The sequence below is a fragment of the Echiichthys vipera genome (assembly GCF_963691815.1).
Source record: "Echiichthys vipera genome assembly, chromosome: 9".
NCBI classification, from domain to species: domain Eukaryota; kingdom Metazoa; phylum Chordata; class Actinopteri; order Perciformes; family Trachinidae; genus Echiichthys; species Echiichthys vipera.
In genome coordinates, this window is record NC_139834.1 from 14,908,578 (window position 1) to 14,935,421 (window position 26,844).

The 26,844-nt window shown below is 40.9% G+C and overlaps 1 protein-coding gene across 1 annotated transcript; it reads right to left on the minus strand.

The window, feature by feature from the left end:
• Positions 1-503: 503 nt before the first annotated feature.
• On the minus strand, positions 504-26,844 carry plcg1 (phospholipase C, gamma 1). The gene is made up of 33 exons (XM_083920108.1): positions 26,656-26,844; positions 25,091-25,378; positions 19,211-19,363; positions 18,430-18,523; positions 18,297-18,344; positions 17,652-17,736; positions 17,424-17,507; positions 17,058-17,080; positions 16,900-16,969; positions 16,703-16,804; positions 15,375-15,493; positions 14,783-14,868; positions 14,311-14,431; positions 13,890-14,058; positions 13,623-13,745; positions 13,158-13,259; positions 12,686-12,873; positions 11,798-11,998; positions 10,916-11,035; positions 10,549-10,729; positions 10,294-10,371; positions 10,078-10,181; positions 9,749-9,842; positions 9,580-9,649; positions 7,935-8,098; positions 7,531-7,627; positions 7,198-7,422; positions 6,950-7,098; positions 5,892-6,006; positions 4,932-5,093; positions 4,754-4,842; positions 3,725-3,993; positions 504-3,631 (listed from the first exon to the last, which is right to left on the minus strand). Exons 2-33 carry the CDS (start codon positions 25,305-25,307, stop codon positions 3,589-3,591), a joined length of 3,945 nt encoding a protein of 1,314 aa, XP_083776234.1. The 5' UTR covers positions 25,308-25,378; positions 26,656-26,844; the 3' UTR covers positions 504-3,588.

Consider the following 26,844-nt stretch of genomic DNA (forward strand, 5'->3'; position numbering starts at 1 on the left):
AAAAATCTGCCTGACCTTGACTATACAGAAAATAATTATTTGGTCATGCAGGAGCCAACAAAAAGCCTCTTGTTTAAGAATGCAACTAACCTTTTTTTTTTTTTTATCAAATATCATTTAGCCTAAGAAATATCAGAAAACGGTGGCACAGGGGTTCAGAGGTGTTGACAATATATTGCAGAATCCCCACTTTAAGTCTAGACGCTGAAGGTGATCATCAAAAAGGCTGCTGATTAATTCTCCTCTAATCATTTTAGCGCTGCAACCGTTTAGTCAGCCTGCTCTCAGGCAGCTGCTCACACACGTAAGACCGCAACTTTCAGTCCTCTCTTCCTGTGGTGCAGAATCTGAAGCTGATGAAACAATTCTCTGTTGCAATAACAAACATTTAACTGAAAAATAAATGCACAGTATAATATAATCATATTTAACTACATTTAATGCAATGGAAATAAGACAAAATCGAATAAAGTAGTAAGTATTTTATTTACTTTTCAGGCTTGAATATGTTTCATATGAAAGGCAAAATTAAAATGAATACTTTTCCTCTCCATAGTTTAGGCACATTACAGAAAGGCGATTGTAAATGAGACCGTCAAAACAGACAAGATTGGAGAAAATAAAGGCGAAAAACAAAAGACACTAATGGACCTTGCACACCCACATAGACGCTCTTGGTTATTTTGGTTGATTAGACCTCTTTACAGGTTGGGAGTATACTTTGTCCTGCCATAACAGGTATAACAAACTGAACAGTAGAGGCACAAGGTCTATACATGCCCCCACAGTGCTGAGAGGAGGTCTGATCAGTCGAAATAAATGACAGCTCCAGTGTAGGTGTACAGTGGCTGTGCAGGGGCTCTAAGCCCAGCATGGGAGGCAAATGATGTGGCTTTAATATGAGGTGTACACAGATGGAGGCACACTGACATTAGCAGACAGGTCAGCATTAAGAGCAATGCAGCATTAGAGGGAGAGCTCTCCACAAAGACCATTCATTGACCACCACAGGGGCAAAAAGTGTAATCTGGGGGGGGTGCAAACACAAGATGCTAAATTATTTTTGTTGAGGCCTCAAGTATTCACTCCTGTCCCTGCTTTTATCTTAACTTAAATCATACCATATGGCTTAGGTGTGTCTCAGTGGTCAAACACTGAGTGAGAATACTGAATTTACATCATATAGTCATAACGTACAAGCAGAGAAAACACTTTCTGATATGAACCTGGAAAGATAACACCGTTGGTTATATACGAGCTAAAATACAGCTTCATCTAAGTTTAAAGTTGACTGCTCCACACGCTCTCACACCACAAACGCAGGAAAGACAAACCCCCCTGCACTTTAAAACGCATCAACATTTAACTCAAGAGGAGTCTTACTGACCATGTTACACAAACAAACAGTTATGAATATTGCCAGAATGAGAATCTTAAACTGGGAATTATGAATTGTGACGTGAAGCATTTTAGACATTCACTTTGAGCAGTCAGCCAGTTGTTCACACAAATTCTGCACATTTCATCACAAATAAACTCATGGGCAGTGGCAATTTAACCGTATATTATGGCAGTGTAACTTAAAAGTTCTCACAGGTTTCTGGGAAGCAGCTTGGTGATGTGACAAAACTCCCCCAGAGCACCGCGGCAGCAAGAACACAAAAGGTCCCGTATGTCTTTGTGGTGCAACAAAATGTCCCAGCAAGGAGTATATGGCATGTTTTCTTTACACTCTACACCGACAATGCAAACCTTCTCACTTGGTCAACAATACTGCATGTCCTTTTAAACACGGGGAACTCAGAATATACAAATGTTGACAAATAAAATAAAATTAAAAAAAACTAGCAGGCTGCAGTAAAAAAAACTTTGCTTATAAACTCAAAACCACTCAAGACATCTGTCTGAACTAAAACTTAAAAACTACAGTGAGAGTCTTTATATTCACTGTAGTTGCACAGCTGTCAGTTATGGTAATGCTCAACTAATAAAGAAAACACAGAATAAAGGGGCCATGAATTATCTTAACACTTGAAATTTCAGTTAAAATAACATTTCTGAAATATTCTATCATAAATCCACACAAGGCTGGAGAGTTAATCCCATAATTATAAGTATTGTGAAACATTTGCAATCTCCCCTGTAAATGAAAATGTTTTCAAATGTGAGTTCATTGTGTTCCTCAAACCACTTTTGTTATTTATGAAAAGGAATCAAATGATCCAGCAGAATTATCAGTATGATCATTTTAGCCATAACCATGCACCCCCATGAACTATCTCTTGATTGACAAGACAACTGTGCTACCATTATAATACTTCATAAACATGGTGGGAGATGACACAAGCAAATATTGGTAGGAGAAGAAAATGTTTGTGACTATATGAACACAGTTCACTATTCACTACACACATTCACACTACAACCTCTTCTGGGTCAACATTTATCCCTGGTCCTGCTGTATCACACAGTGTGGTGTTAGATACCCTACAGACGGGTCCATTTGGAGTAAGACTATCGAGGAAGACGTTAGTGTGTCAGACTGCCTTGTAAAGGCGCCTGCAATGCAGGAAAATGGAATGATGTGCAGTTATTTGGAATGTAAGTTAGAAATTAAAAAAGCCTGTGCGTGTATGCATGTGTGTTTGTTTATGCAGGCGTAGCACATGGTGCTGGCTGCTCTCTCGCTGCTTCCAACACAAAAAAGACTATGACTTCTTCCTAATGCCTTCAAAAAGAAGAAAAGAATGAAATATTCCTCCGGGTTTAGGGTGTGAGTGAGACTGGATGGGCACATGATTTCCTCCACAAAGCAGAGAAGAACTAGACATTAAAAATAGGCGTAGAGAGCCCTCGTGTTTTACACATATACATACAAAAAATGAAAGTCACATTATGAATGTTTAAAGGTTTAAATAATTATAATAATTAAAAACATGGAGACGGGAGCTCTCTGAGAGCAGGTCAGCTGCTGCTGTTCTCCAGCCAACAGCACAGCAGGAATAAATACATATATTCATATACGCCTAATAGAGAAGAGCAAAGAAACTTCACCGGGAAACAGTTTCAAACTGATACCTTTTATAACTCTCTTTCCCTCCTCTTAACCGCCAAACTAAGCGAATGTTGTGCACACCTAAAACACGAGAGACGACAAGCCTCTCCGCGAAACAACCAGTCAGGAGTTGGAACTTTTTCAGCCTTGTTTTTGTTCTCCTGCAAATGTCCATTTTTGTCTTCCTGTCCGCAGCGGTCAGCTTCCTCTCAGCGGCCCTCCCTCTCCTCTTGTGTCCGAGTCCCGCCTTCTCATCAGGCGAGTGGTGAGGAGGATGGGCGGCGGGGAGGGGAGGGAAGAGAGAGAGAGAGAGAGAGAGAGAGAGAGAGAGAGAGAGAGAGAGAGAGAAAGAGGGGGGGAGAGGAATGGAGGGAGGGAGAGCTGCCTGAAATGTAGGCCAAAGCGGTGGTGGGCGTTTCCATGGAAACAGTGTTCACAGCAGTCAGTGACATCATCAGTACGAGGAGAGGGGACTGGGTACGGAGGGGGGTGGGTGGGGGTGCAACAGGAATGAGTCCTGATTGGCTTGGACTTTAGACACGGTTCTCTCCACCTACTCTGGTCCTCCGCAACATCCTGAGGTAAAGACAAAGACAGGAGTATGTCTGGAATCTTCTACCCCTACAAACACTGCCCAGGCATGAAAAACCCCAAACACCTCACATTTACCTAGTTTGTCTGTTCTGTGGGTCCATGTGGTCCAACAGTGCCTCCTGGGGCACCCTGAAGTCTTCTAGAGGGGACTGGTAGCGGGATTCAAAGGAGCCCTCCCTCCCCCTGTAGGCCATGGCCTGGGCTGGCGACTGGGGCACAGGAGACGTGTTGGAGGAAGTTGAAGAAACAGATTCCCCCAAACGTTCCCGCCCCACTTGAGCAGATGCCGTGACTGATGTGGCCCCGACAGCAAGGAACGGGCTCAGAACCTCTCCGTTTTCATCCTGAGAGAACAACAAGGACATGGAGATGATTTATGGCCTCATTCCAAATGTTCATGGTCTTATTGTAACCTGTACACTAACTGTAGAATCATTTAAAAAAGAATAGCTTGACATGTCGGAAAAATATAATGCAGCAATTACTGTGGTTGATAAATAAGGCCAACACGGAACAGTTCCTTGAATTGCCACTGGAGGCTGGCTCCAAAAGAGAGCCCAAGTTAACAGCAGAAATAAACATGTTTACAGCCTGGTACAAAAAACTCTTTTGGCCTCTAAAGCAAATTTCCCACCACCCACGGAGACTACATCCATATTTTATACAGCCTATGGAAAAGACTCTTCACTATTTTGCAACAAGTTAGATGCAAAGACTGATACCACTCTCATGTCCATACAGAAAATATACATATACTGTCAGCAACTGGTTAGCATGGCTCAGCATTAAGAGTGGAAACTGGGAGAAAAACCTTGCCTACCAACACCTGTAAAACTCACCAATTAGCACATTATATCTTATTTGTTTAATCCTTAAAAAAAAAAAATATATGTATGGGTGGTTACGTGTCAGACTATTTTTGGGCTGTAGTCTAGTCGTCACTGCGAGGTTGCCAAACAGCCAGTTGAGACTCCAGTGGCCAAAAGATGTGATGTGCATGTGCTGTAATTACTACATGTATCACTAACTACATGCCAAGGCCTGACGGGTCGATCGCTGGCAAAAACATCATGGAGCAGGTTTAAGAAGGGCTGAGTAGCTCACCCTGCCACTGACAATGTCCATGTGGACTAGGAGAGAAGCCAACTCCAGATCCTCATTGTAGCTGTTCTTCAGAGGTACTGACCGGTAACCTGGTGTCATACAAAGAGACTTCTATTACAGCACTGCTTTACAACATGATTGTACATTATTTCAGAGAGCATATTAATGTTGTGTGTACCTGTCTTGAGGCTGTGAATAGGGAATGTGGCCTGCGCCAGGAAGTTTTGGTCATTGAACATGTCAATCTCATAAACCACAAAGCGCAGGAAGGCAAAGGCAGAGTTGCATACTGCAAACTGGAATGACTTTCGGGGCCACGTGGGGTTCAGACCGTTATCAGCTGAGAGGACAAAAAAGAAGATGGACACAGAGAGAGAGATAAGAAATGTACAATATGTATGCACCACTTGTGTCATAACAGGGAGATAACATTACTTTTACCCGGAACAGCAGTGTAAAAAAAACTTTCAGCAATTACGGTACAGTTGTTACTTTGTATCGCATCAACGTTTTCAGCATAATTACACCACAATACACTGAAATAAAACCTGAGTCTATTAAGGACACTTATTTTGCCTTGGCTCATTACTCTCTGTTGGAAGAACTAGAGTGCAGAAGAGATAACCATAAATAAAAGTACAAACAGCAGAGGAAAAGTAAAAAAAACAATGAAAGAAACTCCATCGTTACAGAAATACTGCCAGTGTCTATGATACAATTACCATCTTTAAAACAAAGGAAATGATTAGTACACATTTTTGAAAGTGTAAATAAGGAGGAAAGTACTCACATTAATTATTAAATATTGTCATTATATTGTAATTTTAAAGAGGGTAAAGGCACTACAATGCCATAAATGGCAAAGCAAATCTATATCATGAAGCAACAAAATAATTGCAATGTTTCTTCTTTGGCTAAAACCTGATGAGAGCTGTGTCAGAACTATGTCCTAAAGTTTCTCTTTATATTCCCACACATGGCTCAGTTGTTTGTAAAACTTCCTGTTTTTCTAGGACCAGACAGGAAATTACACAAGGGTAATGTATCCAGTAAACAGTAACTACTCATTCCCTCAGTTTTGGCAGAGTATCACTTTACTGGCGGACACACCCATGGTTATATTTAGAGCAGCGCTCACCTTCTGAGTCAGTTTTTTGCTTGGCGCTGTCATAGTCTGCCCCGCACACCTCGATCTCGATCAAAGGACAAACTATGCCACGTCCATGCTTGGGCAGGTGACGGGCACCGAGGACCTTAGGAAGAGAGGAAGAGGAATACAGGTTACTCCTTTAGATCGTCTCACTTGGTTCAGCAGTTGTCAAAGTGTGGCACTATGAGCGCACCCTCAGACAAAATTGAGACAACTGCGTCCCCCCTTATTACCCCTTATTTTCTCTGGGGGAAGAACACTCACAAGAACTACAGTTCTCATGATCTGGGTGGTTTTGGGGATGTCAGAAGGTATCCTTTTGCTACGGAGTCGGTAAGTTAGCTGTGGCCACAACTTGAGCCCCATTTTTTTAAACCTCTTTTACCTTTACCACAAGAATTAGCATGTATATGTGTTTTTTTTACACCCGGGCAAACTTAAAAAATAAGCGATACAGTCCTTTTCCATTGCCAGTAGACGAGAATATCTTTCTGCTTTTTTTCCTGGCATGTCACGATCTACATCATAGACGAGCCAGACATCAAGTGTTAACTTTTCCTGCTACAGCTTTCAGAAACTGCTGTACATTCACTTGATATCTTCGCTACTAAACTTAAACTCCGCTGCGACTGCTCACTCTGCATTCACTCTCTACCTCGCTCCACCACACACTTAAAATCTAAAAATATGTGTAAAATAACTGTATAGTTCTTATCGAGAAGAGTTTGACACAAATTGAGACAATCAGGAGCCAAGAGTTTTAAAGTACCTTATTTGGCCTCCATGAGTGTGTCCCATATGCTGCTGCTACAGGAGCTGACCGTGTTGATTAATGAGCCAAATCAGTGGTCAAACTGCAAAAAAACCCTCACGTTGTTTTTAGAACACCAGCCTGCGCTTGTCCCTTTCACCTCATGCAGTATTTTGTCTCATTGCGCCTCCTGTCCTCACCTCTTCCACCCCCCGCTGGAGGAGCACCTCTCAGTTTGAAAACCTCTGCACAATCACATGAACATACACACAGTCCAGTCTTCTCTGAACTGTACCTCTATCTCTAGCGTGACCTGCTCAAGGCCTCGTAGCGTATGTCTGTCGAAGGGATCGAAGTTGTCGTCCCTCATGATGGGCGGCTCTAGGACGTAGCCACTCCTTCCGTTCAGCATGAACAGAGCTTGGTTCATCTGCATGGGCTTGTCTGCATGTGGGGAAGGGAAAATTTAAAAAAAAGTGTTAGGAAGAATAAGAAAAGAAGCATTCTATGCACTTTTATCTGCTTTAGTAAGAAGGTAGATACCTGCTGTCTGGAAGTTGAGTGCTACCAGCTGGGACCCACAGAGCCACATGGGCAGAGGGTCGTAGTTCGAGGAGTCTAGTCTCTGGCCTCTGGGGTAGATCCTGGACAACTGCAGTCGATTGTACTGCAGGAATTTTTTGCCTTTGATCTTATTGACGTACTTTTCTGCCTTTGTCTCAGGGAATGATGACATGTCCCGGAAACAGGCCCGCTCTGTGCCAATCTCTACAGGAGGCGGAGAGAGAAGAGTATCTTTATGAAATCAGACATATCTCTGCTCCTGTATTTATTAAACTGCATGTTGACAGTCCAATAAGTGTGCATAATCCTTACTGTCTTCATCAAACGGCACAGGCCTACAGTAGATGACCAGGTCGGATAATTCCAGTGCAATCTTCTTCCTCCTCTCCATCATCTTCCCCTCCTCCAGCTGCGCAAATGGACATACACTTTTAAACAAAGCTGCTCCAACACGAACACCCATCACCTGACACTAGCCTGAAGCTTTTTTCGCCCCTCAACAGCTCCAGTGATTGCACAAAGCAAAACAGACAACTTCCAGGTGTTAAATGTGTTATCGTGTTAGTCTGCAGAAAATCATTCCTGACTTCTTAAATATAGGTTATGGGTATTTCAGGTCCAACACGAGTCATGACTGGCTCTCTTAACCAACAACATGGCATGAGAATGGTATGAGTCCTGGCCTGCATTTTCTATCGGCCATGTAATATATTTACCTTGGCCTCTGAGGTCATTGTGACCTCACGGATCTTGAACACCCATTCCTTGAGTTCTTCTTGGCTGCTAGAAGCAACGTCCAGCACTGGACCCGTCCGCATAGAGGCGTTTGGCACCAGGGAGAAGACATGAGGCCTGCTGCCCTTCCCATCTGGACGGACAACTGAAAACAAAATAAAATAGATAAGTTAGAAAACAGAGAAAAAATAGGAATGATAATGACAAACACTGGCTGCCTTTCCTATTTAAAGAACAAAAAATAATTAATTAAATCAGGTTTCGTAAAATAGAAATGACACACATCTAGTAAAAGAAGAAATATATATATTAAATTGCAATAATGGCAGATATGGAGAGAGAATGCTATTGTTTACACATGATGACTGGTCTGCGCTTCACGAGTTGCAACTTCTGGGGCTAAAAATATGAAGCCAATGCAGAACTGAACATGTGTACAGCCTGGGACAAAAATGGTTTTGGTCTCTATGGCTAATTTCACTATTTATGACAACTGTACGAGGGTGCATTTTTTTTATAACTCTCTCAAAGTTCTACATAATTAAAGGCAGGTGGGTGCTGTCACAGGTGGCTAACAGTCTGTGGGTTTCATTCCGGCCACCTCAGCTCTGCCTCTTCCCCCAGTTTTGGATTACCCCAGAGCAGGCGGAGTCAAGGGGCTGGTCTCACAAAGATATTTTAGACTAGTTTTTAGTGTTACACCAGTCTTAGTTATTTTGCTGCTAGAGTAGTCTAAACATTTTAGACTATTTTAAGACTAAAAACTAGCAACCCCCCCAGGCTAATTATGGACTAAGACCCATGATATCCAGATGAATTTCAGGTAACTATTGAAAGTATGACTAGCAGTTAGATCTAAATCAGAGTCAGTCAAAGTCATCAGAGTATCTATATGAAACCAGCCCAAAAGTTTATCAAAGATGGCTGCGACAGTCTCTGACCAAGCAGAAGCTATGGGGTATGACGCATGCACAGATTAACTGGAGTTGTTGTTAAGAAGAATTTATCTGGAAACTCATAGATGCTTCATCAAGCTGTAACAAACAGAGGCAAACAGGGGTCAAGTTCAAATCATTTGAACTTTGATAACAGTGGAGAGTGGAACAGAAACAACAGCCCTGCCACAAGTTTCAGTGTCATCACTTTCTCCATGGAAAAACAATGGCTTCAACTGCTGCAAATTTGCCGGTGGTCATGGGAAGGAAGCCTAGGAACTAAGTGTTCAAGAAGATATACTTAATATCCCATATTACCACTAGATGGAGCCAAACTGCCACCCAACGGCAGAAAGACACAGGCGTGGTTAGCAGAGGCCACAACAATGCATGACAGCATGTACCAACACTAATGGGTGTGTATTGACTGAACTGGAGGATGTCAATAAAATACAAAGCTGTTAGAAAGGCAAGATTAATAATAAAACCAAATAGAAGAAAATTTAATAATAGAAGAGGCTGATAATGGACAAAATTGATGATAAAGAAAGTAGTGACTGTCAATTAAAAGCAGAGACTGCAGAGATTATGTGCATGCATAGGACAGCTAGAAAAGGACGTTGCCCTGCAGCAAGGTGACTGCCTGCTGTGCAGCCCTGCTGCACGAACAGGAAGTTGAAGGGCCACTCACCAATCTGACAGGAAGACACATCCACGCTTCCTCTCAGCAGATCTCCTAGAGGGCTGTTTTCTGTCAACTCCTTTTTGACAGAGACATGGATGATTAGGAAAGAAGTTAATTTTGAAGCCATAATTCAGTACTTTTTTTCAGTACTCAAAGACATAGGTTTGATCCTCACAGTTCTATCAGGTTCTGCCGCTGAGGGACTGATCTCTTCCACGTAATTAGCAGGAAACCACAGCTGCTTCTTACCTCCACAGTCACCCTTCCACCTGAGAGGGAACAAAAAAACAGCAATTAAAAGGGAAAAAAGGATATTTATAACCTTTAAATGATGCCAACATTGGGTTGCCATCATAACTATGAATTGTTTATCTTGTCCCATAGTCTAATCCTGTATAATTCACTCCGTCATAAGTCTAAATGTCTAAAAATAAGATACACGTATATATACGTATATAGAAACTATAGATACTATAGATACTAAATGCTATGCAAGTCACTCACCATCCTCCTTCCTGTTTGTCCACATTAGAGATAACGGCGTTCTTAATGAAGGAGAGCTCATCGTCTCTCTGGGCTTTATACTCGTACATGGCTCTCACCGTGCACTGAAAAGACAAGACAGAAGGTTTTGACACACATGTTCACCGTCTTTACTATATGCCCGTCGACCGATGCAGAATTCCACTACACATGAACTTCTCCCTACTAGACACTCACCTTAAATGTTGGCATTTGGTTGGCCTCTACGTAAAATCCTGGATTCCTGCCCTCGTACAGTGACCCGTAGTCTGGCTCCTATTGAACAACAGACTGTGTGTTAGTAAACTCCTTCACTATGCTGCAGGGTTTGGTTTTTTTCTTACCACAGAAGGCACTACAGACATGTATTCTTCACATTTTTTGAGATTCAATATTGTATAAAACAGCCATTGTTTTTAGCAAGTGTGCCATTGATTCTATAGTGGTACTCACAGCAGTGCCTATCTTCTCCAGTGTGTCCTCATTGATGGGATAGCGCAGTTTCATTTTGCGGTACAAAGGGTGCTTCTCATAGTAGCTGATGAGATCTACTAGGCTGTCAAACTCTGAGGTGCCCAGCACCACGGTCTGACCCTCCTGCTGCACGCGACAGTGCTTTATCTTCCCCTCGGCCCTGTGAAGAAACCACAGCGATGTTATCAATGACTTTCCATTCATGAGAGTATTCGTGTAGATTTATTTTAGGTTTAGATTTTTCTTCTCTTTAGTCATCCTCGTACATGAAAAGAAAGTTGGAGGCAAATTACTTGATATATAAACAAGTATCACACAATAAAGGATTAGAATAATAGGAAGTTACCGGAAGGAAATAGCAAAGGAGTTGGGTTCAGCTCTCTTCCTCACAAGGAAAGCCCCGTCACGAGGTACCCTCATCAGCATGTTCTCTGCATGGCTCCTGGAGAGGTTGGCATGGTACCATCTGGGACAAACAACAAAACACAGTAAGAAAGCAGATAGTTACAGCTGTTTCACTTCACAACTCTTGTTCAATGTAAAGGAGGGCATCAGCTCTTAGTCTACAATGCAAATTGTAGTTATTCAGAGCAGTGTTAATTTCGGAAACGCTAACTGACGATAGCAACATGCAATATTGTCAACAAAAAAAAGACAAAGCAAGTGTAAAAAACAAAAACTCTTCTGTCTATGTCTTAGTCCTGACAATTGTGCAACAATAATGCATAAAGTTGGGTGGTTGATTAACGCAGATCTTTGCATGTTGAGCGGTGCAAATTGGCTCTCATAATGATCACAGTAAGGAAGAGTCAGAGTAATCATTAATTATTCAACCTATATATTACATACATATATATATATATATATATATACACATATATCCGATATGGTAAAAAGATAAAATCTTATGTATAATCAGTTTGACTAAAATGCTTTTGGCTAGACTAGAATAACTGAAATGTTCAATATAATCTGATGACTAAACATTGACAAAGAAGCATTTACCTTGTTGAATAAAACTGAACTAAAATGTTTTGAGTTGTCAAAGACCGATGAAGGGTAAAAATGACTAAAATTAATATGATTTTTATCTGAAAACGAAGACTAAATCTAAAATAGCTGCTAATTTGAACAGTGATTTAAAGTTGAGGCAAAAATGGGGGGGGGGGACTTCAATCATTCATGTTTAAATTATTTTCAATCTGTATGAACGCTACTTGAGACTCACTCCTTGCTCTCGTGAGCGTTGGTCTGAGGCACCGGCTCTGTCAGCTTCATCTCAAACTCGTTGCATCGCAGCGCCACCTGCTGGTAGTGGTTGATCAGGGCAAAGAGTGTGTCGAAAACCAGGTTGTCAGTCAGGTAGAACTTGGGGCTACCTGCCTCCTGACGAGAGTGGATACGACAGTGCTGCACCCGCCCTGAACGCCTGGTGAGAGATGGGTAACAAAAAAAGGGTGAGAGATCAACAATTTTCAAAACTTTTATGTAGAGACATTTTTTTCCAGCTATTTATATGTCATATGACTACCAAGTGTTAGCTTTCTTGATGGAAATTAAAAAAAACCCTTGTGAACCTTGAACATACTGCCCTCTGAGTGTCTGAGCAGTGTTTCCATACAGTATGTGTTAACCACATGCAGATTGATTAGCTCTGATGTTAACTTCACTCATGTAGAGCCTTTGCATTCATCATCCTCATCATCATGCAGTGAATGACACTTCAGACTGTGAAAACAACCATTCAATCAGTGATGGAGAAATTGACACTGATTGATCCTCCAGTGTGTTACTATTACTTGTATGAGTTAACCCTGCAGAACAACACAGATTCTTTACACTAACACATACAGTGTGCCATAGACACTAGCAACAAATCAATTATTAAGTATTCAATTATATAATAATTCTAAATTACAAATGGCAAATACCAATTTAATACTTACTGTAAATATCTAAGAAAATATATAATTTACAGTCAACAGCATTCAATGTCAATTTCCTATCATTGCCATTCATCTATATTTTCTATACTATTCATTACTGCAAAACACATACAGGTCCAAGCCTGTGTAAAATGTGTAGACAGTTCGCAGATACTCTGAATGTACCATACCAGAAAGACAGTGTGTAGTCTCCAACAAAGGTCTCGCTTTCTCGGACCAGGAAGGAGCCATCAGGAGCTCCGGTCTCCAAGCAATACTCTGACAGTAACCTCTCCGCTATCTGCCGCCCGTCCCGCCCAGCGCCAAGCTTCCCGTGGAACCATTTCTCTGTCACATGTTGGTCCATACCGTTGGAGACCTGGAAGATTAGAGAAGAAAGGGAGCTGTTAGTCACAAGCATGTCTCCACCTTCATTTAGCTGCACCACCCTAAAATTGATCCCCAATTTGCCATTTTTGCACAAAAAAAGAGACGCTTTCCTTTAATTTAATATTAACAACCAAAGCACTGTATTCTTCATACTGTATGTAAAATAAGTGCAATGTCTAGTGCTGCACAGATCCTGTTACAAGTACAAGCTCAAAACCAGGACAAGTGATTCTCATCTCTATGTATATCAATAGCAAGATCAAGTCTACTAACCTCTCTGTGCTCCTCCTCATCATCGTTACCCTGGTTATTGGAGGTCTCCTCTGAGTAGTAGATCTTACTGCTGGTCAGGACGAAGAAATGAGGGTACCACTCCTAGGGAGGGGGGGGGGGGGAGTGCTTAGATTAAATATTTAGAGGATCCATGTGTTGCACTGAAAAGTGGCCCAGGATGGCAGGAAGCTGCCCTTGTTACAAAGACTTTAATCATCTAAAGTTGAGGCCTGGTTCGAAAAAAACAAGTGGTACCCAAATGAAAATGAATGTTAAAACAAATAAGCTCATCAAACACTAAATTGATGATGTGTCTTTGCTTTTATAAAGCTAAAGGCCAAACACTCAATAGTAGTGACAACACACAAAACAGGCTTAGCATAGAGGCAACTTCAGTGCATCATATTTCATGCTTAGCATTGATGCAGCGCCAAGAATCCATTTACACATGATGTAAATGCTTACATGATTAATGGGATCTTCCAGGTACAGGATGCCATTTTTGATAGAGTTGCTGATATCGTTCTCAGAGTAGGGTGTGGAGGTGGACACCTCCTCATAAGCACTGCCTTCTGCAAGCTTCTTATGCTAGGGCAGATGAATGGAGAGTAGGACAGACCGAAGAAGAAAGGGACATAAAATAAAAAAATATATATCATTAGAAGACTGTATGCTTTTTCCTGCAGAAAAAAATGGCACAAAACGTTCAAATTATTTCTCATCACTCCTGACCTTGATGAGGATCTTCCTCTTGAGCTGGTTTGGTGAGGGCAGGCCATCCGCTGCGATATCCACCGCTTTAGTCAGCAGCATGTCTCCAAACACCTTCTTAAAGTAAGTGGCCATATTCCTTTGCTGCACAATACTACAGTGGTCCTCGATGGACAAGATGATGGGGTAGCTGTAGGAGAACCACAAATTAGAGCTTAAAGAGGTTCAACTTACAGAAATCCTCTAATTATCTGTAAGGTGTGATTTTCTCACACACACCACAATAACACACTTCAGTGATGTCACTGTAGCCTGTCCACATTGTTTCCACTGATATTTCTTTTGAGATAATCCTCTTTGTCATGTCTTATCCAGTTGTCATCTCACTGCCACTGACGGCTATAAAAAACAAGCTGGGTGGGCAGAGCTTGCGGAGACTCACTCAGATGTGACGAAAGCATGCTCTTTGATGGTGGTCAAGACATCGCAAAACTTGATTTTTGTTGTGAGGGTGTGTCCGTGGTAGATGACTGGCATTCCATCTGGACCATCCCAGCAGTCCACTGAAAATAAACACATTCATTTACTATGCCTTTAAAACCTAAAAGGCACACAAATTTGCGTCGACCCTTTAACCCACTACAGTCCTATTCATAGAAACCTGCTTGACAAGGGTTTTGTGCAATGGCCATATACAGCACTGTTATGTAACAGCAAGTGTGTGTGTGTGTGTGTGTGTGTGTGTGTGTTTGTTTGTGAGTGTGTGTGTGGGTAAGGGTGTGTCGGCTACATTAAAAGTACAACTGTGGGGGATAAGAAGCGGGTGTAGAACAGCAATTTACGAGGTTGAGAGTCAAGTGGTGGTGATTTACTGTACGTGGGTGAAACTGTGGTATGCGTTTGTGTTTACCCACGTTCAATACAGCGGCAGCCCATTCTCAGACAGCGAGCGTACGCCTCCAGGGAGGACTCGCTGGAAAACTGGTCTCCCGTCAGGTAGCTATAAATAAACATCTAACGTCAAAGTACGCACACAAAAACACACTTGCATCCAACCAGTCAGGATTAACACACACACACATTCTATGGTGGTAGCACAAACACATATTGCCATATCAAAAAGGTTCTCTTTCTTTTGTTGACTGGAGTAAAGACTTCTTACTCATTCAGTCAGTCAATTCAAACCAAATCAAACAACATGGGAAGTTTTCATTCCGCTGCTCCAACGAGTATTGTTTCACATCTAGTACAGAAGGTTATCATTTGAACTGCCTTTCACACACTTTTCAATGGGAGGAAAAGTACATTTTCCTGCAAAATACACACTTGGGTCTCATTCCAGAACAGGATTGTTAAATAATAGACGTTTAAAAACCTCTTTGGTTAGAGGTTTCAAGAGAGGATGCCAGACTTCAGTGTTTCTAAGTCCTAATTACAACTGATTGAACTTGACAGAAGCTTGGCTTAATGGAATGTGTTCATGAAAGCTTTGGGCTCCATCCTTACGTGTTGTGCGAAGAGGAGATCCAGTAGTGGGACAGGGGGTTGTTCATATTGTCAGAACACACCTGATCCAAGGAGGAATCCCAGATGGTATTCTCTTTGGAGAACAGGTATGTCAGGAACTGCACAGAAGAGAGGAGCAGTGAGAATGAGACTGAGTCCAAATGTGTGAACTTTCCCCTCACTTGCAAGCTCATAAATTTAATTGGGGTTTGTATGAAGTCTGCAAGTGACCAGGGCTGTTCAAATTCACAATTCATAGAGTCTACAAAAGCCTCAAGCAAACTTTCTGTGGACTTTAAGAGAGTCTGCTTGCAGTGCCCTGTTTATAGTAGTAATATAATGTAGATGTGTAATCCTGTGCCAGGATCTGATACAGCATGTGATCAGGAAGTTCATTGAGTAATAAGTGATAAAGTGTCTTACGTACTGTTCTCAAAAAAGCTAATGGAGGCAAAAACTCAATCAAACTACAATACACTTACATTTCACATTTCAATGTGTGAATCCACCTGAACTATGAGATATCGCAGTGCCGCTTGCAAATATAATTTCACACACACGTGCTTAACTCCACCAGAAATGTATACTATTTCTAAATGCCTGAAAGAGAAGCTGTCTGATGGGCATACTTAAACAAGTGGACATAGTTAGTGGTATTTTTCAACAGCCTCAGTCAATCAGACGTTAGTAATAAATGTGATCTGATATTTTACATATCTAGGACTGGAAATTTCAATCCAGCCTGTCAGTGTCAAATAAGTGGTGGTATTTGCTGTCCTATCAGGATACAAAAATCCTGAATCCCCAGCAGCTCTGTACTTTCCCTGCACTTTGGCCTTTAATAGACTTCCCAGTGTGGGTCAACAATAAAAATGTATACCTCTTATAAACACTTTTTCCTTCTTTAGGTTATTCTCAATATGACCAATGCCTGTACATCTGCTATCTAATACAATAAAACCTACAGCAGACACAAACAGTAGAAGCTCCTGCAAGCTGGCTCTCACCAGCTTCCTCTTCTATTTAGTCAATTGCAGATTTATGGTGACCACAAAAAGCATCCCTTGCTTTCCAAAGAACTCTCGTGCGGTGCCACAGTCAATAACCTTTTCTATCTGTGTGGGAGGAGGTGCTTTAGGCCGAGATCATGGGCTGTCCATGTCACTTTCTGAGCATCTCCCACCCACGGCAACAAAACTGGGGTCATCGGAAAACATAACTCACAAAAACATGTTTACATTATTTTTTCCATTAAAGACCAAGGACCCAGAAATGAGCGTGAAGAGAATTGAGGAAAAATGGGGAAAAGAAAGTGGGAGTGTGCCTACCTCGTCTTGGTGAAAATAAGGCTGCTCCACTTCTCTCAGGGGGTCTTTAAGGTAGCCGAACATAAACTCCTGCACTTTGTTGTTGTCTGTGGCCCACAATTCCTGGATTCACACAGAAACAAAGATGAATTGGAGCATGCAAAGGAAACAAATCTGCAGTGAACTACAGTATATGACCAGCGGCCCTGAGACATTACCTTTTGAGACTCCAGGAGGAAGCCCTTGAAGTCATCGAGGGAGATCCTCTGTTCTGGTCGGTCAATGAACCTGGCAGAGAAAGTAATGGTTTGCTTCAGTAAACACACCTGTGCGACGCTGCAGAGACTCACTGTGTATGTGTTAAGTTTTGACCTACCTCTGTATAAATGGGATCTCCATCTGAAAGAATAGGCAAAAAAGGGAACATTAAGGTTAATTAATGAAAGTGCTGTCCTTTCAGCGTGTACAGTACTAGTCATAACCTGTAGGGTTAGTGATAGGGGGGCACTGAGGTCATCCATTTAATCTGACCCCAGCCTGCCAGTCTGCCTCCTCATCTGTGTGAGTGTGTCCTAATGGCCTTCACCAGAGGGGTTTGGTGAGTTTTTAACTGGTCCATATTGATCCTGAGCCATTTGAGATCAGACAGATGGGGGAGGAAGGGTGCCTTGGCAGGGCATTAGATGGGGATGAAAGTGCTGGGACAGAACTATCTGTGGAAATATATAATGACTGCACTTACGTTTTTCTGAGCATCAAACATGAGGTTGCGATAGAGCTGGGCAAACTGGCTGAAGGACACATCTCCATTCCTCAACTCTGAATCCTATAAAACGAAGAAATGAGAAAGAAGGCAAAAAAAAAGGACTGTCAACGACAATAAATCTGTAGCCTCTAACAACATATCAAAAAGGAAGTGGGCAGAGAGATGAAGTAGGAAGGGGCTCTGTGATAAGTAGAAGGGGGTTACCGGAAGTTTCTCTCGGAGGAACCTCATGTTGGGCACCCTGTAGTTGACCTGGCTTAGCATGCTCTTCAGATCCTTACAGGATATCCTAAACACGTTACACAAATCAGAAGGTTTCGTTGAGACAACACAAGCCTGAATACGTATGTACAATAATAACTTGCACACCTAGATCCTGTTGTGGTGCAGTAATATCGTTTTTAAATCTACATTCAAACTGAAACATTGCAAACACACGTCCCTCATACTCAGCAGAGTCTTTTTGGCTTCATTTTTACTACACAGCCTGGAATTTTTGACCAGAGGAGACAATACCCTTACAGCATAACAAAGGCTTGCTCTTTCGCCAGGGATGTAACAGACAAACATTGCTGTACATCTCCTCCATCCTCTGCAGTCTGTTTCCTGCTGCAGGAAGAGGTTCTGGTGTGTGGCTGAGAGGTTAGTTCCTTCACTACACCTCAACAAAGCTATCGCAAAGACACCTACCAGCCTGGTGTAGCGTGTCTACTTGCTCAAGATATTACACTGGGGAAAGGACACACAGCTGGTGCACCAAACAATTGAGTTAAACTTAATTACACCTAATTCCTGTGAGGCTGATCTGATTAACTCTGGAGTTTAAATCTTTTAAATGAGCCGACTCACCTGTCTTCTCTGTTGCGATCAACAGCGTAGAACTGTTTGCGTAACCATCTAAAAGAAGGAAAGTAAGAGATTTTATGCATTTAACCTAAAAAAGACTTTTCATGTGATGTTTAGCTGCATGTGCACTGTTTACCTCTCTATTTGGAGTGGTGTCGGAGACTTCAGTGTGTCAGCAACAAGCCAGTTTAACCCCTTCACCCACATGGTCATCTCCTCATCTGACGTCGCTGTGGAAAATCAACACATGACTGACTTTTCTTTTTATTCCTATGAAATTTTATTTGATTTACTTTCTCTGAATCAATGCTCTAAATGATATGTGGTGTTGTATAGGGCTGCAACTACTGATCATTTTCATAATCAACTGATCTGGGGATTACTCTCTCTCCTGCTTTGTCCGACTTACAGCCGAAAACCTTAAGATATTCACATTACTGCTATATGACAAAGAAAAACAGCAAATAGCCACATTTTATAAACTGGAACCAGAAAATGATGGGGTGTTTTGCATGAAAAATGACTGAAACGATGAATTGATTATCAAAAGTTGATCGAATAAATTGATTTCAAATAACTAATCGATCAAATAAACTAATCCTTGAAGCTCTAGAGTTATATGCTGTACCGAATGACTTGATAGTGGCATTAAACCTCCATCAATTTTTGTTTCAGTGCTGTACTACAGGTTGTAGTTACTCATAAACACAAGTCCTAACAAGACAAGAAAAACAACAACCAACAACTACAAAAGAGGGCTGGAAAAACAACACATCAAAAGGTATAAAGGTTAAACTGATTGTCGTTTTGTAGTTCATGGCCGTATTAACAGAGGTATTCATGTTAAGTATAGGATGGTTATGTGAAATACTAATGCACCTTTAGTTGTATCTAAAGGTATGTAAGCCTGTGCGTACCTGCCAGGCTGAGTGATTTAAGGCGAAACTCTGTGCCGTACAGAACGACAAAGCAGTGAGCCTGCTCCAGCCTCGTTGCCGAGTCCTCCACATATCGCTCAAAGTCCCGTGACTTCTGCCCAGGACGGATCTCCTTGATCTCTCGAATATCAACTGGAGGGGCAGAAACAAACAGTTAGCAACACTCAGAACCATGATTTCCTTGTACATACAAATGTGTCCTCAGTCGAGCTGGGCAATATGGTTGAAATCAAAATCATGATAATAGGAATCATTTTGCTGATATCACCATATGCAAAACCTCATGTAAAATAATCAAAATAATGTTCAATACACTGTACTATGCTTTACATCAGATAAAACCATCAATAACTTATTTGTTCAGTTTGTCACAATTTGCTTAAAAATATTAATTTGGATGACAGAATTTAAATGACACAATAGGATCATAAATTCACAAAAACTAGGGCCTGGCTGGTTTGGGACTTTTGAGACTGATACTGGGAAAAGAATTCACAGATTATTGATATGGCAACTGATACAGTGAATGATTGTACTGGGATGAAAACAGATCTTTTCCATGTTGATTGTGCACCAAAATGCCTCTTCAAAAAGGTACTCAGAAGGCTGCTTTTTAAACAAAAAACTTCATGAAGGAATATTTAATGGTATATGTTTAATGTATTACATTGTAAACCAATTCTAGAAATGAATGCTAAGAATATAAAGAATAAATAAAAATAACATTGCGAAAATAAACATCACGTGCAGTCAGTTGTTGACCATTTAAATAAAGAATAAGTAGCTTTATGACACCATTTCTAAATCACCCCAAGCATCGTTTTCTGCATCAAAGGTTCTGTAAAAAAAGGTTTTCATATAGGTGCATATTAAAAGAAAAAAAAAAAACGCCGACACTGATACGTTTGTGATGTACATTATTTCCACCAACCACATAAAGCAGTGAAGCTGGATTTCAAATGAAGAAGATGATGAAGTGACTGACCTCAAATTAACCTCTGTTTGCCTTTCACCACTGAAATCAACCAAAACCACCAATTACTATTGTCAAACTAGGAGACTGAGACAGGAGCACAAACTAGTTTGTGGTGGGACTGGTCAAGTCTGTACAACAGAGTTTTTAAGCACATCACACACATATTTTAATACAAGGGTCATGACAAAGGGATTATAAAGGGGATATGACACGTAACCATGCCTCCTGAATTCAAATCTAACCTATATTCAGTAATATACTGTATATCTTTTATTTACATGAGATAGCTTCTTTAAGACCTACAGCAGGGACTCTCCTGCAAAACACACACACACACACATGCACGCATCTCTTCCTGCACCACACATCCTGTGCTTTTGTCGCCTACACACATCTGTGCTCGTGTATAGGTGAGCATGTGCACGTTTTTTTCACAAAGAATAACAAAGAAAAAAGTAGTCTTCTAACACGGAATTTCACCAAGCTGAGTTCTCTAATCACACATCATATCTCTAGTTTACTTCACCCGCCAGACAGGCCAGGAGGCCTCTGCTGTGAGCAAAGCGGCTTTAACAGGCTGATCTGTTAGACCACACTTTGTCATTTGAGTCAAAATATTTGGAGCCTGCCTCAGACAGATGCAGGAAATAAAGAGATAGCCAGAGGTATAACCTTACCAAAGGAGATGAGAGGAGGTATCCTGCAACGCACTCCCACACTTCCTCCAGCTCTCCGTCCTGCCTTCAAAACTATTTCTACCACTCCTCACTAGGGCAGGTTTTCACTTCAAATGTTTCTATACTACTGGAGTTTTGATAGCAAAATTATATTTTTTGATACCTTCGTTTAAGGAGCTTTTCCAAAAAACAGTTATTTAATTTAACAAAAGAATAATAATAATTTCAAATGTTAAAACACAAGCAGTCACACAAGAACCTTGTCTAAGAAAATACAGTTTAATCCATTAATCACTTCTTCTATTAGTTGCCTACAATTTTGATATTAATTAGTTAAATGTTTCAGTTCCAGAAATTTCAGGATTTGCTTCTTTTCTATGGTTAGTATTGTAGTAGACATCAAAAATGAATAACTGTTCTAATTAATATGCTTTAGACAAATGAGCAGACAAAACAAAAGATGTCAACGTGTGCTGTGATTTTCTGACATTCTATAGACTAAACAATTGTTGATTCAAAGTTTAATAAGGTTAATCTGTAATGAAAATAATGATTAGTTGCCCCCCTAATTCAGCCCTGCTAGAGATGGTGCCCCCGTGACCCGACCCCAGGTAAGCCTTTGAAGATGAGTGAGTGAGTGAGTGAGTGAGCCCTAATACAGTAAAACATTTTGATTAAAATCGTAACTTTCTGATCACATAATAAGTTAACAAGATTACAAACCAGAATGGGCATTTCATGCCAACTTCTGGAAATTGTATACACATCGGGCTATAGACAAACAAGGAAGAGGTTGGATCAATACCCCTCCGTACCAATCAGTTCGATCTAATAACCCTCATCACGCATTCAATTAGTGAGATGCAGACATGTAACAGAGCGCATTAGGTGTGTGTTGCAGAGAAAGAAAAACTAGAACAACACAAAGTTGACGAATAATAAAGTGTCAAATATTTTGTGGGATATGATCATTTTAAAAATTTCTAGTGACTGCGCAGCCCAAAACGTGGTAATGTTTCCGTGTGCATGCCATATCAGCTACTTTGATATCACGTCGGATAAAGTTAAGCAGAGGACTTTCCCCCTGACAAATAGGTGTCATGCAGCTACATGGATCCTGTTCCCCTTTCCAACACACTGTAAATGGAGCAAGTCAACTGTGGAACTGCGCTTGTTTTCCAGTGACAACCTGATCTGTACAACAATGTTTTCATACAGGCCTGCGGGCTAATGTACCACTAATTTGGTTGGTATATTTCTCACAAATCAACTGGGCTGAAAGCCAAGTCTGTCACTGAAAAAAAGTAGTGGTGTGTCACCTAGAAATGACATCATAGGTTTAGGGTGAGAACGCATGTATGTGTCTTTTGCGGGAGGTATGGAAAAAGAAGGTCAGAGAGATGACAGACGTGTGCAGGTAATTCCATTCACATTTACATTACTGAAAAACAACAAAAACTACCAGTGGATCTCGCCATCATTTACTAGGTTTATTCTAAACACATTTCCTGGATTCAGATGACCACATTTAACATTTAAATTAATAACAGGGGACGCTTATTTACACTCCACTGCGACACATGGAACAACATAGTTTACAGGAATCGCCTCTAAACTTAAATATACCTCACATTCCAGGCCTCAGTGCACCACTCAAATGAAAGCTGCAGCAAAAGATTATTTTCATGACACATAATCTGCCAACTATTGTCTCGGTTAATCATTTAGTCATATAAAATGCTCGGCAGTTGGGTAAAATTTCAAAGGCAGGTTCCTTGAGTTCAAGGTGACAGCTTCAAACCCAAAGATATATATATATTCTGGTGAATTATATAAAACATAGAAAAGCAGCAAATACTCACAACTGTTGTTTGAAAAATGACTGATCTCATTCAAATAATAACAATATGAAGACATAAATCATCTGAACTACTTCCAGAGTTAGAATATGTATGTGCACTGTGCTACTGCGACATTAGCATATGTATTGTGCAGTAGTTTTAGCTCAATCAAAGCAATGTCTGGCTCTAGTGAGTGTATATTTTTTTGGAAATCCAATTAAGCAAAGATACTTTAAGGCAAATCCTTACACATATAAAACTACTGTTAAGACATATATCACCATACAGCTGTTCTGCTCATTGGTTTGCATTATTGCCAAATATAATAAAAGGCAGAGCTTGGTGCTGCCATATCCAGTGCTAAATCAGGAAAAACAGCTCCTGTAGTCTTTGTTTGAGATGAAAACCTAAATGCCCCACTTCAGTGCTTTTGAGCAAAGCTTGTAGACTCTGAGAAGTAAGTAAGGCTCATAAGGTAAAGCATTTGCCGCCAGTTTACTCCGTTTACTCTGGCAGGATGATAAAGTAGCAAAATAATGTCTGTCACAGTCAAACGTGATTCTGATTTGTGCTTATGTTGCCTTATTATTAGTGACATACTCAGGAAGTGATCAAGATGATTAGAATGATACACTGGAGAATTAGTGAGCGTACTATATGTGATGTTTTGCAGTCTCTCCAGCATCAAAACAAACAATACACTCATGTGCAGCGTAATGCAGAGGTTGGGAAAACCATTTCACTTTAAAAAGACAGATTATGCATGTCAGTAACTTTCATGTTTATAACATGCCCTGCATACACTTCTAACTAGTCTGTTAAAACCATTTCTTCGGCAAGACCACATCCTGCTTTGTCAAGCCAGACCTACATCTTATTGCACCACATTATGATACAATTGGAGGGCAAGATAGGACGGTTCATGTGCACGCAACAAGCATGCCTGCAAAAAAATATCACTTAAAAAAATCAATCTAGAAGAAAAATTGCAGACAAACTAGAGTGCGGTTTCCAAAATTAAAATGGAAAACAAAATGGACATCATTCTCTCAATGCCATTGATAAGGCATAAATACAGTGGGCCAAAATCCCCCCAAATGATCACACACTTCCAGTAAAAGCCTCATATCTATTTCTGTACATTAATGAGCCCCTGTGGCCAATTTCACCTCTCCAGGAGTATCAAATGGCAGCTATGAGCTCATGTTTAAGCAGAGAAGATGATACTGTTGTGTGAAAAAACAAAAAAGCCTCCCATCTTTTTTTGTGCTCTTTTTGCTGCATCCGGAGCAGAGTGCAGCTGTGCACAAGGCATCCTGCTACTCGAAAGACAGACGGCTTAACGACCCACAGAAGGCCTGGTGTCCTCAGTTAGATGTGCTGTTTTGTTGGAGATTAACCTGAATGTATTAATGCAATAAAAGATTTCCAAGAAGGGTACTTTCTTCTTATCGTCGACCCTGGATTTGTACCCGAGATGTGAATTACCTACTGCAGGACAACAATGGTTGTTCCTTTAATATCCACCAAGACTTGCACCTGCTCTGTCAACATATTTCATCATGCCAGAAAACACCGGCGGGCCGATAATATTATCAGCCTATCACAGACATATCATCATACTGTAAATTGGTATCAGTGGATATGTTCCTATATGAAATCTCTTTTTACAGAACAAATAATGTTAAAAAACGATGCTTGGGGTTATTTGAAAGGGTGTCATTAGGTAGTTTGTCTAGCAGTGTCTCAAATCAGCATCGGCCCCAAAAATCCAATATTGTTCGGGCTCTACTAGAAAATAAACCAAATAATTGGGCTTTTAGGTAACTCAAGTCTCTGAATTATATTTAGTAATTCTGTTATATAGCTTGCATGTTGTATTTTAGTAATGTTGTCATAGAGCTTGCATGTTTCCTGTCTCGTATAAAAAATGTGTTGTTTTTTGGACAGTTTTAATCTGTGTAAAACGAACAATTTACCTGATACACTTTCATTTCCACATTACTAATCCTTTCTCCAGATTTTCTTGCATGTTAATATCTTTTAATTCCCCAATATCATGCATTTAGTCAATAATATCTACAGAGTTTCACCAAGATATAAACCTTACAATTTTTAGGATCTAAAAGAATTTGTGACTTCTTTAATCCTAACTGACACCATTGACCACTCGTGTCATTGGCTCTTACCAAGTCTTTTGTGAGCCCTTCAAACACATCACAACACTTTGTAGTTTTCATATTTCTGAATGTATGCAAAGCAACCAGTTCTGGCATGGATTACTACCTTCACAGCCAGCACTTAGGAGCATTAGGCTACCAAAAGTATGTGCGTATGTTTGTGTCTGTGTCTGCACACTACTCACTCTCTCCTTCTATTTTATCCGTGCCCCGGGTCCAGACAATAGTTCTGGTCTCCAGCTTGACTTGAAATGTCCGTCTCTCTGGCCGCTGGGACTTCTTAGAATAAAACAGTGTCAGTACAGTCCCCAGCTCCAGATCTCGGTACAGGTTGTTCATCTCCGTGTCGTTGTCCATCCACGGAACAGGTCCATTGGAAAAGAAGCCAGAGGTCCCAGCCATGTTCACTTCCCCTGTTTGTTATCCGTTTCCTCTCAGAACAATCTGCTCAGCCCAGGCCTAGACAGGGATACCTACAGCAGGAGAAGAGGGGAGGGGGAAACCCATGAAGCACAATTCATCAGGGACTTCTAGCGTGTGTTGGCGCTCTACACACATTATACGGCAGCAAGAAGCCGATGCTGTCAGGAGTCAAGAGACACATGTTATACATGCAATACTGGAAACTTCATCATACATATACAGCACATGTGTATGTATTTTTTAGCATCCAAAATATCTTCAATTACTCTCAGCTTCCTGTTTAAATACTCATTTTGTAAATATTTAAGCTAAAAAAATGCCCATTTATAAAATCATATTTAACCAAAATCCTTTGTTAGTGTTCAGTCTACTTATTACTGGTACATTTCTGACAAATAAGGTGAACAGTAGCAACATTTTACACGTTTATTTGAATGCTACCGTGGATTAAATACCGTAATCAATGATCCACATATTTTTTTAACTACATTACAAAAAGTAAATTAAAGGTTGCATATTTTGTTTGACATGAATATGTACTGGTTTCATGTTTGTGTATTATGGTACATCACTTCACATAACTTACAGAATAAGTGCACTGTCTTTTTATGTCCATAGTCGTGTAAAAATAGATACAATTGTTGCGTGTTCAAAGTATCTAGGCAAACATTTCACAACATATGATGGTATTGATTTTTCTATATGGGTAATGTTACTTACTCTCAGTATTGAGTACCATCAGAACACTGTTAAATCCCTACGGGAACAGTACTATGGTGTATCATTAACAGCGATGTCAATAAATGACAGCTGCGACCTAAAAACGTCTGACAAGAGAGTAGAAAACGTGTGGATTAAGTAAAATAATCACACCAGGTAACTTTCTCTACACCTTGATGTTTCCACCTTTAATCCAGCAGTAGAGAGGTTTAATCTGATTTAGACTGATTATTTAAAAACGACCAACAGGCCTGTAACCTGCTGCAGTCAGTCCCTCACGGGAAAACAAAAGTTTCCTTTGGATACAAGAAGCATCATCACATTACTTGGGAATACAACTGGCAGCACAGTGGGATAACAAGAAACGTCTGGCTATTTTCACAGCGTGGAAACGGGGTCCCGGTTTGTGCTAGCATTTCACTGGGCCAAAAGGGAAAAAAATCACAGTTGGGTTAACCCATTTTTTAAAAAGGGCCCAGGTAGCGGTAGCTATTTTGCCCCTTTCCACACACTCTCTTTTCGCCTTACCGTGCGGAGAAAACTCAAGTGAAAAAACAACACGTCGCTGTTGTGCCGCTGTGCTGCTGTGCTGCTGTGCTGTACCTACCGCCGCAATCTCGGCCCGACCGCACATCTCCAACGGCTTCAGGCTGCTCCTGTCTCCTCTCGCGCTCCCGTCGTGTTTTCTCCTTCTCCTTTTCCCCCCACAAACACGCCGGTGTTTTCCGTGATTAAATCATCGCTGGGCCCTGTGAAAGCGCTGCGGTCCCGACGACAACAATCCCAGTTTCCTCTT